At 39.1% G+C, this 16,405-nt stretch overlaps 1 protein-coding gene across 1 annotated transcript; it reads left to right on the top strand.

Moving 5' to 3' along the window:
• The first annotated feature begins 3,737 nt into the window (after positions 1 to 3,737).
• On the top strand, positions 3,738 to 13,989 carry LOC121440656 (interferon-inducible GTPase 1-like). Its single transcript, XM_041641449.1, has 2 exons — positions 3,738 to 3,835; positions 10,230 to 13,989. The coding sequence occupies exon 2, from the start codon at positions 10,251 to 10,253 to the stop codon at positions 11,508 to 11,510; it is 1,260 nt and encodes a 419-aa protein (XP_041497383.1). The 5' UTR covers positions 3,738 to 3,835; positions 10,230 to 10,250; the 3' UTR covers positions 11,511 to 13,989.
• Positions 13,990 to 16,405: the final 2,416 nt, after the last annotated feature.

Below are 16,405 nucleotides of genomic sequence, written 5' to 3'. Positions count from 1 at the left end.
TACATTAGTAGGATACATATAACATTATGAAAATCCTATACTGTTATTTATTCCACCTACTTCCCTCCCCTGCCAACAGGCCTAGGAGCCCTGTCTACTCACAGTTCTTAGAGAAAATGAAAGCCATTCTGACAGGGGAAGGAATGCAGGTCCTTCAATGAACTCTCACCCACAATAGCAAGGAAAACCGCATTTCCAGTCATTGCCGGGAATGGGAAACTGAAACTGCTTCTCTGTGCTGCTTGCAAGTCACAAACAGTGCACACAAGGAATGTAGGAAGATGGGGAAGCCATAGAGAGGAGTTTGGGTGAGCCTCCCTGTTCCACTTAGATTCCCCACCATCTCTCCTGTCTTTCCCTTTCTCACCCATGCACCCATCCTTCCTCACCACAGTACATTCACCACCCTGTTTTGTATTTTGCAAACGTTCTTATGCAGCTAGGCTGGCCTTGCAATGCAGTAGAACAATTGATGAGCTTGAATTTCTGTTTGTTTTATCTCTAGCTCCCCGGTGCTGGCATCAGAGGATTTATGTTATGATGTCATAAAACCAGGGCTTTCTGAACTCTACCAACTGAACTACGTCCCCAGTCTTACTCTTTGTCATTTTTTTTAAAAAAATTAAATTATATATATATATAAACTTAATATAATATATTAAATTATATATATATATATCGGATTAAAAGCATGTGCTACCTCTGTAGGACCATTCATCTCAAAGTGAAATATTGAGGGTTGAGGGTTGGAGCGATGCCTCAGTGGTAAAGCACTTGCTCTGCATGCGTGAAGACCTCATTTAGGTCTGCCACACCCACTAAAGCCAAGCGTGGTGAGGCAGGATCACTGTGCAGTCCTCTATCCATCAATGGTTACTAGGATCAATGAAAGACTCCCGACTTAAAAACTTAGGTGGAAAGTGATGAAGACATCATACATTGACTGCTTCTCCACAGCCTCCACATGTACATGTATTGTTGAGGGCACACATATTCATACACACACACACACACACACACACACACATATGAGTATACAGCACAAACACAAAAGTCAAATTTGAATTCTAAAAGTGCTAAAAAGTTTTTTGTAAAATATATTAAAAATTAAACAGCCATTTCTATCTAAGATATGAACAGAAAATGATTTCCATCTTCTGAGTCTGATTTAAGCCTTACCCAATTGATGGAAAATAACGATGCATATACTCTTTATAGTAATCTCATTTTGTTGTTTGCTACAGATGTCAGTTATTTGAAATGCTTCTTATTTGCAGGATGAATTCCATGTTGTATGTTTATCACTAACGGCTGGAAACAGAGCCAGTGACATCCTCTGTATCACTGTAGTGTACTCAAAGGAGACCTAATTGCCTTACTTAGGGTTAGCAGTTTCAGAATGACATGCTTGCTTAGTTTCTTTGTTAGAATTTTTGAGGAATTTAAATGTCATCAGTTGATTATAAAAGGGTATCTGATCTCAGGACACACAATAACTTCATTAGCTGTTTGCCACTGCCAATTCTAAACATTCATTCATTAGTGGATTCTAGCCATGTTTAGAAAAGCTAAATAATAAGGTGAATACAAAGAAAACATATATAGATCCTCCTGGAAATTGGAAGCAGACAAGATCGCTAGGCAAAAGTTGGGAGCATGGGAGTGGAGGTGGGGTGGGGGAAAGGGGTGACAGGGAGAGAGAAGGGAGAAGAGGGGGGTTAGGGAGAGCTTGGAAGAGTGGGATGGTTGAGATGGAGGAAGGGGGCAATCGTACAGAAAGCAATCTATTTATTCAACGCAATGCCCACCAAAATCCCAGCAAAGTTCTACAAAGACCTCGAAAGAACAGTACTCAACTTCATATGGAAAAGCAATAAACCCAGGATAGCCAAAACAATTCTGTACAATAAAAGAACTTCTGGAGGCATCACAATTTCTGACTTCAAACTCTACTACAGAGCTACAGTACTGGTATTGGCATAAGAACAGACAGGAGGACCAATGGAACTGAATAGAAGACCTGGATATCAATCCACATATCTTCAAACACCTGATCTTTGATAAAGAAGCAAAAAATATCAAATGGAAAAAAAGAAAGCATATTTAACAAGAGGTGCTGGCATAACTGGATATCAACATGTAGAAGAATGAAAATAGACCCATATCTATCACCATGCAAAACTCAAGTCCAAATGGATCAAAGACCTTAACAGAAAGCCAGCCACACTGAACCTTATAGAAGAGAAAGTGGGAACCACTTCCTAAGTAGAACCCCAGCAGCACAAACACTGAGAGAAACAATTAATAAATGGAACCTCCTGAAACAGAAGAGCTTCTGTAAAGCAAAGGACACGGTCAACAAGACAAAATGACAGCCTACAGAATGGGAAAAGATCTTCACTAACCCCACATCAGACAGAGGTCTGATCTCCAAAATATACAAAGAACTCAAGAAATTGGACACCAAAAGATCACATAATCCAATAAAAAAAAATGGAGTACAGACCTAAACAGAGAACTCTCAACAGAGGAATCTAAAATGGCTGAAAGTCACTTAAGGAAATGTTCAACATCCTTAGTCATCAGAGAAATGCAAATCAAAACTCTGAGAATTTGTATTTTTAAAATGACTATTTTACCAAAACAGACTCACAGATTCAGTGCAATCCCAATCAAAACCTCCAGCAGGGGCACACTTCCCCAGAGTGACTCTGCCTCAGTGATGTTGCCTCTTCTTAATCACCACTAATTTCTTAGCTACAGTTGACCAGCATCTATTGTCCCTGTAAAACAAAGACTTACTTCATTAGCTTTGCTCTTGTTAATTACAGCTAATTCTTCAGTTCCAGCTAACCATAACCACAGATCTCATTTTTAGTCTTTAAGTGACTTGCAAACTTCTCTCTGGAACTTCTCAAGTTAGGCCTCCACTGTTTGCTTTACTCTCAACATTCTTATCTTCCAAGCTACAAAATAAAATGTCATCAAGCTTTGAACTCCTAATAAATTTCTAGTTCCAAGGTCCTTTCACAGTCTTTCTCAAAACAACATGCCAGATCTCTCACCATAGCCCATAATCCTATTACCATGTTATTTTAAGGTTTCTGTTTCTGTGATGAAACACCATGAGATGGAGAAGGAGGGGAACCTGGAAGCAGTTGTTGATGTAGAGACCCTGGATGCTGCTTACTGGCTTGCTCCCCATGGCTTGTTCCAGCTGTGCCTTGTTAGAACCCAAGACCACCAACTCAAGGCTGGCACCATCCACAAGGAGCTGGGCCCTCCCCCAACAATCACTAATTTACACAATGTTGTACAGGTTTGCCTGAAGCTCAATCTTATGAAGAAAATTTTCTTTTTTGAAGTTCCCTCTTCTAAGACTACTACAACTTGGGTCAAGTTGACATAAACTATCCAGCACACAGGGGTCAAGAGAAAATAAACTCTAATGGGTCATGGAAAATCTTCTAACCTCATTAGTAAGTTGATTTTGGAGCGCCTCTCAAGGGCTAAACATTAGGTTAAAATGCAACTTTGTGATTGCAATTTCCTTTTCCTTGAATTGTGGAAGCAATGAAAAGAAACAAAAGCACGTTGAGTTTCACTTTCATGTTCTCAGAAATGTAGGAGATTCTGGAAAGAAACTGGACCCCCCTCTCCTATGTGATTGGCTAGCACACTCTGAAGGTGGGACAAAAGTCAAGACAAAAGAGCTACCCATCTTCCTGGTTTCTGCTGAGGAAGCAGAGGGAGTTCCAGTGAGGGACCTCCAGCACAGCTGAGGGCTATTCCTTTCCTGAGCAGTGAGAGCATCCCCTGGACACAGGATTTTCTGGTAACTAGGCATTCAGATCTGACTTCTCACCCTCCTCTGTCTCTTTCCTAGAAAGCCTGTGAATAATAAGACATTTAGAGAGAAATCTTCAGAGTTGGGAACCTCAGTTTGGAAGCTAGGGGTCTTTGATTGGAGGCAGACAGGACTGACTTAAAGATGTTCTTAGGTAATTATTCAAGTTTAGATAGACCTAAAGCAAATAACAAGGTTATTATTTAAAATTTACCCAGTTGTTTTAGATTTGGGTTTTGTTTGTTTGTTAGAGGAAAATGAGCATTTCAGTATATATGTGTTGTGAATTATAACTATAGAATATATGAAAATTGTTGTATTGTTGTATCTCAATCTTGTTATTTCCCAGTATTCGTTTCTTGTCCCATTCTACCCAGTTCAGGATATTTATTTTAAACCCCAATGGAAACTAGATTCGGGTAAAAGATGCCCTCTGTAGGATGCTTCTGCTGTAACTTTGCTGGGGAACAATTTTAGGGTTTGTTTTTGTTTTAAAAATATTTGTATTTGCTGTATGACAAATTAATGCATCTTTGTAGTATTTTGATCATCTTCACCCACTATTTCTCTGTCTTTTCCCATTCTTATTCTCTCTGGGATCCTTCCTCTTCCCATGGATGCCCCTATGTTTTGTCTTCTTCACATTTTTTTAATACACCATTGATTTTAACCAGGATCACTTGCTTGTTCTGGTGTGGGATTATTTACTTGATCATGCTCAACTTTCTAGTTGTCATATCTCTATAGAAAAATGACTCTTTCTCCCCCACACCAACTTGTAATCCTAAGCTAAGAATAAGGCATCATGTGCCTCTGATCTTGTTCCTGCTGAAATGTGAACAAGCTAAATCTTATGTAAGTCTCCTGCAGGTAACCCCAGATGCCAGGAGTTTACACCTGCAAGTGCCATGTCGTAGTCAGAAGAAATTATTTCACGCCACTCCCCCTGCCCCATTCTCTGTTTTCTGTGGTGTTCTCTAAACCTGGTTAGGGTGGAGGATTGATAAAAAATTTCACTATTTTATTTAAGAATGAGCACTCAACCATCACTTACTCTCACCACTTTGACCAGTTATGAGATTACCCACTGGGTAGCATCAAAACACTACCCACTGAAAAGAAATAAATAAAAGTTTAAAAACCAGACAAAAATACAAATGGGGAATAAAAACAACCACAAAATCTTTGTCTCAGCAAGGCTGAGAGCATCAGTAATCTCTGGTATAGTCCAAAATATTTAGAAGGAAATTGGCCCAATTATCAAAACAGCAGCACTTGATACTGGGGGCCATTTTTAATGAGGGAATCCTCCTTAACTTGGTGGGTTTTATCATGAAGTTGGGGCACTAGTGAAGAAAGGCATCCTTTTGTACTGATTAATATTTCATGTCACTATAGTTTGTTGTGGTCATACTCTGTGTAAGACATTTAAGACCATTTTTTCTTGTTTATTTTCTTTTTCTTGTTCGGTACTTCGTTGAGAATTTTATACAATGCATTTTATTTGTTTTTAATAACATTTATGTATTCATTCTCTGTGTCCTCATACACCAGAGCTAGGTGCTCACATGCTAGAGTATGCTTGTGGAGGTCAAAAGACAAGGTGTGGAAATCAGTTCTGTCTGCTATGTGAGTCTTAGGATTAGAACTCACATCATCTGATTTAGGGACATGTACCCTTGCCTGCTCAGTCTTGCTGGCCCAAGACAGTCTTAGAGTGTGCATAAGTAGACTAAGACATGGGAACCAAAAGGATGGGAGGCTTTTATAAAAAGATCCCCAGCAACTTTAGTCTTAGTAACTTTCCCCCAGGCTAAATGCAAAGGATTCAGGCTCATGGTTGCCCTGATAGATCCAACTACTTTCATTTTCATCCAGATTCAGTCAGCTTTTGTGAGTGGCCAAATTTATTACCAAATACTTCATTTCAGTCACCATCACAATAGCTTAAATCTGACACCTCTTCCATCCCCTGCTCCACCACCCCACCACTCACTGCCTCCATTAGGTTTAGTGAGGCTGACAGAGTTGAACCTGGATGTCTGTCCAGCTTGAGAGACAGTAACAAAACTCAGAGGGGACCCTGGCTTTATAGTAGGACTTGCCTAGCCAGGAGGCCAGGAGCTGAGTGGCACCCCAGCACCCTGTAGAGTCATCACTTTTCTGAGTGTGGGGAAGAGGGTCTGGCTCTGTGGCTGTTGTGGACCATGCTCTGCTGTGTTGCTAGCGGTGCTGGGGCTGAGGGCCTGGCCCTGCCAACAGTCAGGACATCAGCAGGAAACAGGAACAGTTACCGCCTTAAGGAAACATAAAGTTTAGAAATTTATACAAAAAATGTGCATACCAATTTAGGTATTAAAACATCTAATCCCATAAATGTGTATAAAAAATGTATTATGTACTAGCCATGAACTGCTATTGGACACAATGTTTTGTGACTTATCACAACCTTTATCTTATGGTTCTGATGAATATTATTTTGGTTAAAGTCTCCTTTTGTAAATGTTACCCAAAGAAAAATCAGTATCTTAAGAGAAACTTATTGATATAAACAAGATGAATTTTAGATTTGTATCAGTGTAGTGAGCTTTGGCCTTAGGAATTTTAATAACTTTTAACTATAGTTGATAGAGAACAGAACACAGAGATTTCTTTAACTAGAGGCTACACAGCTCACACCCCAGGAAAACAAAACAGAATGGTTGTGTGCTTTTAAATTAGAAAGCAGTGGAATCCTAACTCAAACCATTTATTGGCGTTAATCCACTAAAACAAATCTGTGGATGCCATTCTGAGCAGTGACTGTGCTCAGGTCTGAGTTTTCGTTTGTTATGCTAGGGCCTCTGTTGTCTCTTAGTAGAAACTTTATCTTGTCGAGAGTTAACTACGATAGTTCCAGCCACAATGTGTCTTAGGAAAGCAAAGGTCATTGTAATATTCAACAGACAAGTATTAACCCAATTAGCCAGAAGCTCAGGAAGAACACACGTTAATAATTCTGAAGGTAAAATTGCCTTTCACCAGCAAATCTAAGTTATTTGCAAAGATTTATTTATGTGCACTAAAAAGGATTTAGTCTCATCTAATAATTTCAATTTAGCATAATCCCCTCTACAAGGTCATTTGGTGCCATGGAAGCAGTATATGAGCATAATCCTGGATGTAGATATAACACAATATATACATACATAAAATCTATATCAAATGCATTTTAACACAGCCAAGGAATATTTGTGAAATGTATCCTGCAGGTTATTTTTTTAAGTCTTATGCTCTGATTACCTTTTCAGTATCTCTAAGTGAGCTTCAATCTTAAATCTGTTCTTTAAAAGTTTTAATTTTCTGTTGAAGCAAATTAGAAAACTTCTGTCTCAGTATGTAGTTCCTTAAACAGGATGACTAAACAGAATGTTGGTGAAGGTGGAAAACTTGAAAACATGAAAACTATTTTCTTTACTTACCTGAAATTTTGACTTGGCTGCTTACAAAACTAAGTTGTAAAAACACACATCTGGAAGTTTTTGGAACATGGAAAACACAAATCATCTAATCAGTAAAACAAACACAGATCCCAACCTTTCCCCCTGAGATGCCTTTACGTAGCTCTATAGGATGAGAAACTCCATCTCCATCTCCGTACCATTAGGAAAGATCCCAGGTCTGGTATTCTAGAAGCACACTGGGCAAGATTGTTGTTTGAGTAAGAGATTTGTTAAAAGGGTTGTGAATGCCATAGACAGACAGGCAGAGAACAGCATGACACAGGCTCTGAGATCAGGCCCATGTGGCAGAAGAGGGAATCCTTTCTTATGGGTCTGTGCCACATGATTGATGAGAAGCCTACAGTGCATGCTTGTAGTCAAGAACTCTATCTATGGGTTGAGGGCAAGAATCTAGGGATAAAAGTGGTTTTAGTCATGGAAACCAAACCACTATAATTTCTGTAACGATCACCAACCGAAATGGGGTTGCTTTACAAGCTGAGGTGCCCCTGGTTAGCAATTTAGATAGCTACAAATTACACCCAGTGTTTCTTCCAATCTTCTAAGACCTTTTTTGAAGAGTTGGTTCAAGGGCCCTACAACACTGGCCAGAGTGGAAAAACATCTGACGATTCAGAAAGGCCACAAAGATTTCTCAGGACCATCAGGCTAATCAAGAGCTGAATACTGGGCTCCTGAGATGTCTCCCTTCCGGGCTTTATCTCTGTCTGAGATACTTGATGAGAAAGGCTTCTTCAGTTTAACCAACAATAGAAATTCATTGCATTTAATCCACCTTGTCGTGAGCTTAAGCCAAAATGAAGCAAAATATAAGACAATGGATAAATACTTATTACATAAGTTAGGCAAGGCAGGCATTGAGCTATTTCCAAAGTGATGCTTTAACTCACTGCCTAGCAAAGGAAGCATAGCAGTTTTCTTCATGGGGTCCATAGATGTTCATATAGGCATAGGCCAGCTTTTAAGCAAGCTCTTTTTAGAATTACATTCCCTAAGCATGCTTAATATTAAATTGATGGACATAAATGCCTCTCAGAATTCCCAGCTTCCACAATAATATTTTAGCTGACAATAAAGAAAATGATATTTTGAAGGAACTGAATGCAGGAAGAAATCTGTCCATGAAGGTACCTGCTTTGCTTAGTCAATAACGGATTGGCACATGTTCTTGTCCTATCTGAGCATCCACACATGGAGGCTAATCTCACATGGCTTTACAGCATTCAGAGTACCCAAATATTTTTATGGGAAGGCCAGTAGCTTTACTTGTTTTCCATCTCATGATAGCTTCTTGTGTCCAGATTTAACATGAATCCAAGGAATAGAGAGAGTCTAGTGGAACATGAAGGTTGTTAGCCCTCTTTGCTTATGGCCTCTGCTTCCTGGTTTCCAGGACTCTATGGGCTATGGAATGATGCATGAAAATCTGCCATGGAGTCTGAATGCTGTAGAACTGAGTTATACATGTCCATCTACACCTGTTGTTCCTACAGTAACTGACTTAGTACCTGCCAGTTCTCTCTTTCCCACTGGGCCATCTATGAAGTTAAGCCTATGAATATAACCCAAGCACCAATACAGATTGGCAAATTCAGGTTCCAGGAGTTGCTATCGTCTATATCAACTCAGCTTCCTGTCTTCTGCACATGTTGTCCGTGTTCATTTTTAATGCAGCAGGTGCCCTGCTTGTACTATCTACGTGTACCAAGCAACCATTGGGATGGGTGATGTCCCTAACAGAATTTTTCTGGCTTGGCTGTTGATTCAATTATTCAGGGAGGCTAAGTCTCTTCAAAAGAAATTGGTGCCGGGCGGTGGTGGCGCACGCCTGTAATCCCAGCACTTGGGAGGCAGAGGCAGGCGGATCTCTGTGAGTTAGAGGCCAGCCTGGTCTACAAGAGCTAGTTCCAGGACAGGAACCAAAAAAAAAGCTATGGAGAAACCCTGTCTTGAAAAATCCAAAAAAAAAAAAAGAAAGAAAAAAAGAAATTGATCCTAGGACATATCTGTATGGCATGGTGACTGGACTGGCAAGCACTACACCCCATATAAATATGCATTATATTTTGCAAAGTTTGGTCACATTTCACCTTATAAAGAAGCTTGTCCATTGGCCTTCAATCCAACTCTTTATTGCAAAAGTGTTAGATGTATGGATCAGGAAGGGTTCATGAATAAATGTTCAAATAAAAAGACTTCACTTAAAGAGCAAATTTAGAAAGTTAGACATGCCGAGCAGATAAATAAGGGACTGTGTGAAACCAGAGGCTTGAAAGTGTGAGGGGCCATTAGCAGATCTAAGTAGAGGAATAAGAAGAAAATATTTTTCTTGAAAATACCATGAGTACTGAACAGTTCACAAAGGCCAAGTAGCACAGATGATAAAGAATGAAAGACGCAGGTACAGTCAGTCATGCAACCCAACATGGAGGCCATGACCAAATACAGCTGATTTGTACTGGAATCTGTAATGTGAAGGGCCTCTGGTCATGAAGTCTACATGGGACAGAGGCACAGAGCAGACTGAATGTTAAGATGGATCTGCAAAGACACAATGGAGACTAAAACATTAAAGTCTCATGTGATGGTTTCAGATCCTGCAGAAAGAATGGCCCTACTGTGTCACTTATTGGTGAACTCTAGAGAAGCCAAACACATAGAGGTGGAAGGCAGGGTGATGGGCAAAGCTGTGGGAGAGGGAAATAGGATGATGTTGGTCAAAGGACACAAAGTCTCAGATGTATAAAATGAACACAGTGGGAGATCAGATGCAGGATTGCAATTGTTAAAGATGGTATGTGGAAATATACATGAAATTTGATAAAATGTAGATCTTAAATTTCATAAACATCCTCCTGACTCTTCCTTCTTTCCTTCAGTGCCATTAGTTGCTCATAGTCATGGGTCAACTGTTCTCTTCATCTAATGATGAGCGCCACCAAGATTTGGCCTCCAGCTTTAAAGAATATTTTAAGAAGTTCAAGGTAGGAAGCAAAATCATCTCTCAGGAAACCATAGCTTCAATTGAGTTAAGCCTGTCGCAAGGAAACATGCAGGGGGCAAATTCTTCAATCACTAATGCATTAAAAGAAATTGATAGCACCCCACTCAATGTTGCTGTGACAGGAGAGTCTGGATCAGGGAAGTCCAGCTTCATCAATGTCCTGAGGGGAATTGGGCATGAAGAGAAAGGTGCAGCTAAAACTGGTGTGGTGGAAACAACCATGGAGAGACATCCCTACACACATCCCAAGATTCCCAATGTGGTTTTTTGGGACCTGCCTGGGATTGGAACCACAAATTTCCCACCCAAAGATTATCTGGAGAAAATGAAATTCAACGAGTATGATTTCTTCATCATTATTTCTGCCACACGCTTTAAGAAAAATGATATAGACCTCGCCAAAGCAATCAGCATGATGAAGAAGGATTTCTACTTCGTGAGAACCAAGGTGGACTCTGACTTAAAAAATGAGAAGGAATTCAAACCACGAACCTTTGACAGAGAAAAGGTCCTGGAGCAGATCCGCAGCAGCTGTGTGAGGACCTTTGAGGAGAATAAAGTTGAAGTACCACCCATCTTCTTGATCTCTAGTAAAATCTTATCTGACTATGATTTCCAAATTTTGATGGACAGGATTATGAATGCTCTCCCTGTACACAAACGACACAATTTTATGCTCTCATTGCCTAATATTACAGATGCGGCCATTGAAAGGAAGCGGCAGTTCCTGAAGCAGAGGATTTACCTCGAAGCGTTTGCAACTGGCGTACTCAATATGATCCCTTCACTGACCCTCTTAATGGGCAATGATGTGGAGAATCTTAGGAAAAGTATGAACTATTATCGAACTGTCTTTGGAGTGGATGATGCATCCTTGGAGGGTTTGGCTCAGGAATGGCGAGTGTTGGTGGATCAGCTCAAGGCAAAGATGAAATCTCCTCATGTGTTTGAAACTACAAAGGAAGAAACAACCATACAAGAAAGGCTTTCAAGACTTCATGAGGAGTTCTGTTTGACTAACGGGCACCTATTTACTAAGAATGTTTATGTTAAAGAATTGTTTTACCTGAAATTTTGTTTCCTTGACATGGTGACAGATGATGCTAATGTTCTCCTTAGAGAGATATGTGTAAAACATAACTTGGTTTCTGATTAGGCTAAAATCTTGTAGCTGTCAAAAATCAGAATCAATGACAGAAAAAAAAAACACTGATATTGCAAAACAACATAATGGGTTGGTTATTCAGGCCTTCTAAGCTTTATTCACACTTACTGATCATATATCCACATTAGCTGTAGCAAGGGGATCAAATATGCTTAAATCTAAAAACATCTACTCACTTTAAATAAACGCTAAGATATATGAATTGCCCTTTTATCTGAATTTATGTCATATAAATCAACACCAATTTTTAGGTTTAACATTGTGGTGGGTGGTTTTATCGACAGATTATAGAATCACATGGGAGATGAACCTCTGGACTTGTACTTGGGAAACTATTTTGCTTATGTTAATTGAGATAGGAAGTGCTGCCCACTGTGGGTGGCCCCATTCCCTAGCTGCTGATCCCTGACTGTGTATATGGAAAGGGAGGCTAACATAGAACACGTGCACTCATACATTGCTCTCTGCTTTCTTACTGTGGGTGGAGGGGGACTAGCTGCCCCCAGCTGCTGCTGCGACTCCTCTATAACCTTGAGTTTCACACTTATGTCCTCTCTTTATAGTAATACCACAGGAAAAGCCATAACTGGGCTGGAGAGATGGCTCACTTGCCTTACACGTCTGAAGACCTGAATTCAGACCCACAGAGCCCACAGAAGGCTATCTAAGCACCTGAAATCCATTTCGTATTTGAGTGTCATAGCTCACAGCTAGATTTATACTAAACTTTTTAATAATTACAACCAACATTCCTATAACTTATATTTGATTCACCAAGTCTTTAAAGTTCTCCATTTTAGCATGTATTTTAACATTTTAACAGGCTCACAGACCTTAGCACAGCTGACAACATGATGGAAGTACCATTCAGACCACACAACGTAGCACATAGGCAACACAACAAACTTCATAACAAAACCAAAACAAATGCCTGATTTACCAAAATCCACAATGCTAGGAAAGTCATTAAATGTACAAACCTTGCTCTTCTGCTTCTATGGTTCCACTGTTGGCTAATTGTTCTTGTTAACTAAGTATGTCAACCCAGATGTGGGTTTGTGCTTAAAAACTCTGAGAAAAGCTTGGGACTGCACTGAGATAGCAAACACACAGTGTAGTCACCAGCCAGCTAAAAAAGACATTTTTTTAGCTTAAACACATGTCTGAATGGTCATCTGTGATGAACATTCCACAACAACACAATTTTCATCTATTTTGCAAAACATTTATAAGTTGATATGCTAACATTGTTTATTCTTGGAGTCTTGAAGCTCAACCCTAGCCTATACCCAATCTATAAGCATTCTGACAACAGTAGACTTTGCTATTGTTTTGATAATCCTTGGTTATCAAAGCAAGTTTGAGGAAATGTCAGGCTGTTCTTATTGAGTGAAACCTTTCAACTCTGTTTCTGCAGATAGTGAGGCTCTATTGAACCTCTAAGTGATGGTAAAGATTTTGGGAGTTTCAGGACCAATGAAGCCTGGGTAAAGCATTGGGCTACAAATAGAATTTACAGGCTCAGTTTCCTCTCCTCGCCCCTTCTAAGGGGAACAACATTCACTCCATGTTTCTCTGATATTCTGGGTGATCGTGGGTTTCAACATAGGGTTTTTACAGTTTACAGTGAACCGGAGTCACTGCTGCTGGACGTTCGCTTCCTGTACAGACACAGAAATGCTAGCATTAGATTTTTTCCTGAAAGACAGTGGTATTTACAGACACTTAGGCTCTCTGGTTTCTGAATTGTGTTCTAACTGGTCTGGGGTGTGAGGTTTGTGGGATGAGTTGTCAGAAATATCACTGAGAATGTTCAAGTGTCGTTATTCACTTACCTACCACATCAGAGATATAGTGTCTGCTAACCTGGGGTCATGCTGACTTTTTGTTTCCCTTCATTAAAATGGCTTTATTTGTAGGACGATGAGCATCAGTGGTGGATACTCTTGGTTGAAAAGTTGACTATGTGAGGAATTAACAAAAACTCAAGGGGCTGGGTACATTAGTGATGGATTTTTTTAATTAACTAAATCATTTGAAGTGTGAAGATCCACTTTTAACCTAGATCTCTTGAAGTTGGAAGGTACGTGTTTAATCTGGACTACACCTTCTGTTGCCAGCCAATATAAAGGACATAAAGAAAGTAAATTTCTTCTATTCACCTTCTTGCTCTCACTGGCAAGTCTATCCCTTCTCTGGCATTAGAGCCTACTTCTTCAGGATTCCAGTGTATACAGAAAACCAGCTGAGACATCCAAATGGATTCTTAGAACTTCCATTAGTAGACAGCTATTGTTGAACTAGCTGGACCACAGCCAGTAGGCCTTTCTATCAGTCTTATTCAACCTATATAAGAGACTTATATAAAGATAGTATAATGGATTGAGTAGAGTAAATGAAGTTGCTATATACGTATCTTCTATTTCAAGTGATATAAACTAACCTGGACGATTAAAGAACTCTAAATCTTGAACTTGATGTATTTTGATCTGGTTTCCCTTTTATTCTTTACATTCACAATCAATGTAGTAGAGACTTCAGTATAGAATTTAGATTGTCTTGAATTTATGCCTAGATCAACTAGAAATGAAATTTTTCTGAATTCAAGAAAGCTTTCTTGACTCATGCTATGAATATTTTTCCTTATAAATGAGTACAGAATAGAGTACATTTTCTGTTAATATTTCTCTTTTATATATATATTATCTGGTAATTTAACACACATTAAGATTAATGTATAAAGATCTTGTCTGAAACTGCTCTGTACACTGAACACATGAGTCATCTTACTGGATCCTATATATCAATTTTTGTCAGATTCATAGTTTAAACCTACTAGAGCCAGTAAGATGAATCTATGGGTAAAGATGCCTACCACTAAATACCACTAAGTCTTATAACCTGAGATCAACTCCCAGGACCCACAGGGTAGAAAGAGAGAATTGACTCCTGATGGTTGTCATCTAACCTCCACACATGTACCACAGAATGCACATACTTACACATACACACAAACATACACACATTTAACTTTTTTAATGTTTTAACCCAATACTAAAAAAATTTCAGGCCCATTCAATGTTACTTGTGAATAGCACCAAACTATATTTACAGACGAATAAAAATCATATAAAAAATTTACCAAATTAAAGAATAAGAAATAATTACAAATTCATTCTTAGACTGTCATTGCTTTGACACAAAACCAAAAGCTATTACATGAAAATAAAATTACAAATAATATTTCTAATAAATCGTGATGCAAGAGGCCTAAGAATGGGTTGGAAAGATGGATTGATGGTCTAAAGCACTCACTGCTCCTTTATAGAGTCAGTGCTCATTTCTGAGCACCCACAGTAGACACTGTACAACCATCAGTAACTCCAGTTCCCAGGATCCAGTACCTTTTTCTGGATTCTTGTGGCGGCCGCACACACAGCATACACTCTCCCATACACACGTACATACACATAAATAAAGATGAATCTGAAAAATCTGTAGACAGTATTTTTAGCAAATGGAATACGATATCATATCAAAGCGTAATGTGCAAGACCAAGAGAATTTTTTTTTATCATAGTTAGGACAGTAACAGGCCCACTGCTTGATGTCAATTTTTTTCTCTGTTACTCATCCTGTTGTTTTATTAACATGCCCTATCAAAAGGAATGTTAGAGGAAGAGGTCTTTTTGGTCTACAGTTCAATGACATGGCCTTTGTGGGAATCTTTGAGGCAGCTGGTCACATTGCATAAGGAGGAAAGAAGCAGAGAATAGTGAATATTCGTGCTCAATTTATACAGTCCAGAATTCCATCCAAGGGAAGGGCACCACCCATGTTTATTGTGGTTCTTTCCACCTCAATTACCAGAGTCCAGAAATCCCGCATAAAATGCTCAGAGGCTGATCTTCTAGCTGGTTCTAGGCCTCAGCAAGTGGGTAATTGAACTTAACCATCACACCAGGAAAAGCCACACAATTACATTGGAACCTGAACAAGAACTAACAGAACCACAGTTGAGCTGGGGAGGAGGGGTAGCACATCCAGGAGATGGGTGATGAGACACACAATTGAGGCTGACATGATGGTGAAAATGAATTACCTACATGGGCAATCCCAATAAAGCTAACTTTCCCAATATATTTTGAGATAGTGTGTCCTCAAAGCCCACCTTCAATGACACACCTCTTACAATGAGACACACTTCCTAATACATCTCCAACATTTCCACCAATTAGGCATCTAGCACTTGTTAATATGAACCCATTGGGGTCAAATGTCATTTCAAACACTACACCCATATCTTCTGGGGTTTCCCTATGTTGATAAGTTCATCATCATAAATCAATGGGTGGAAACATTGGTCTAGAGTCCTCTTTAATTTACCTCTGTCTCCTAAGTGCTGGAATTAAAGGTGTGCACCACTACACCCAGATCTCTGTTCGGTGGTCTTACTAGTTCAAGTAGTTATCAACAAACTAATGAATAAAGAAGTCATGATATTCAAAACAGTGTATATATTACTTATTCATAAAAAAACACATCATGTCATTTGCATATCAAACAAATGGAATTGAAGATCATCAAGTTAAGTAAAATAAACAGACTCAGAGAAGCAAGCGCTACATTTTCTCTCATGTACAATCCGGAGAGAATAGACCAAAAAAAAAAAAGAAAAAAGCAGACTTTGAGGGGAGAGGATTGGAGCAGGTGGAGAGAGGAAGACAGATAAGAAAGGATAGTGTAGAAGTGTAATACAATCAAAGTATATTGTATTCATGTGTGAAAGTATCATAATGGTACATACTATTTTATAAAACTGTATATACCCTAAATAAATGAAAAGCAATCTGAAAAGCTAAAAGTAATAACACATTTCTAGTGGT

The sequence above is a fragment of the Microtus oregoni genome, unplaced genomic scaffold, assembly GCF_018167655.1.
Source record: "Microtus oregoni isolate MIOR12 unplaced genomic scaffold, Mior012 000069F_ref0000032, whole genome shotgun sequence".
Taxonomy (NCBI): Eukaryota; Metazoa; Chordata; class Mammalia; order Rodentia; family Cricetidae; genus Microtus; species Microtus oregoni.
This window is presented reverse-complemented; position numbering and strand designations above follow the sequence as displayed.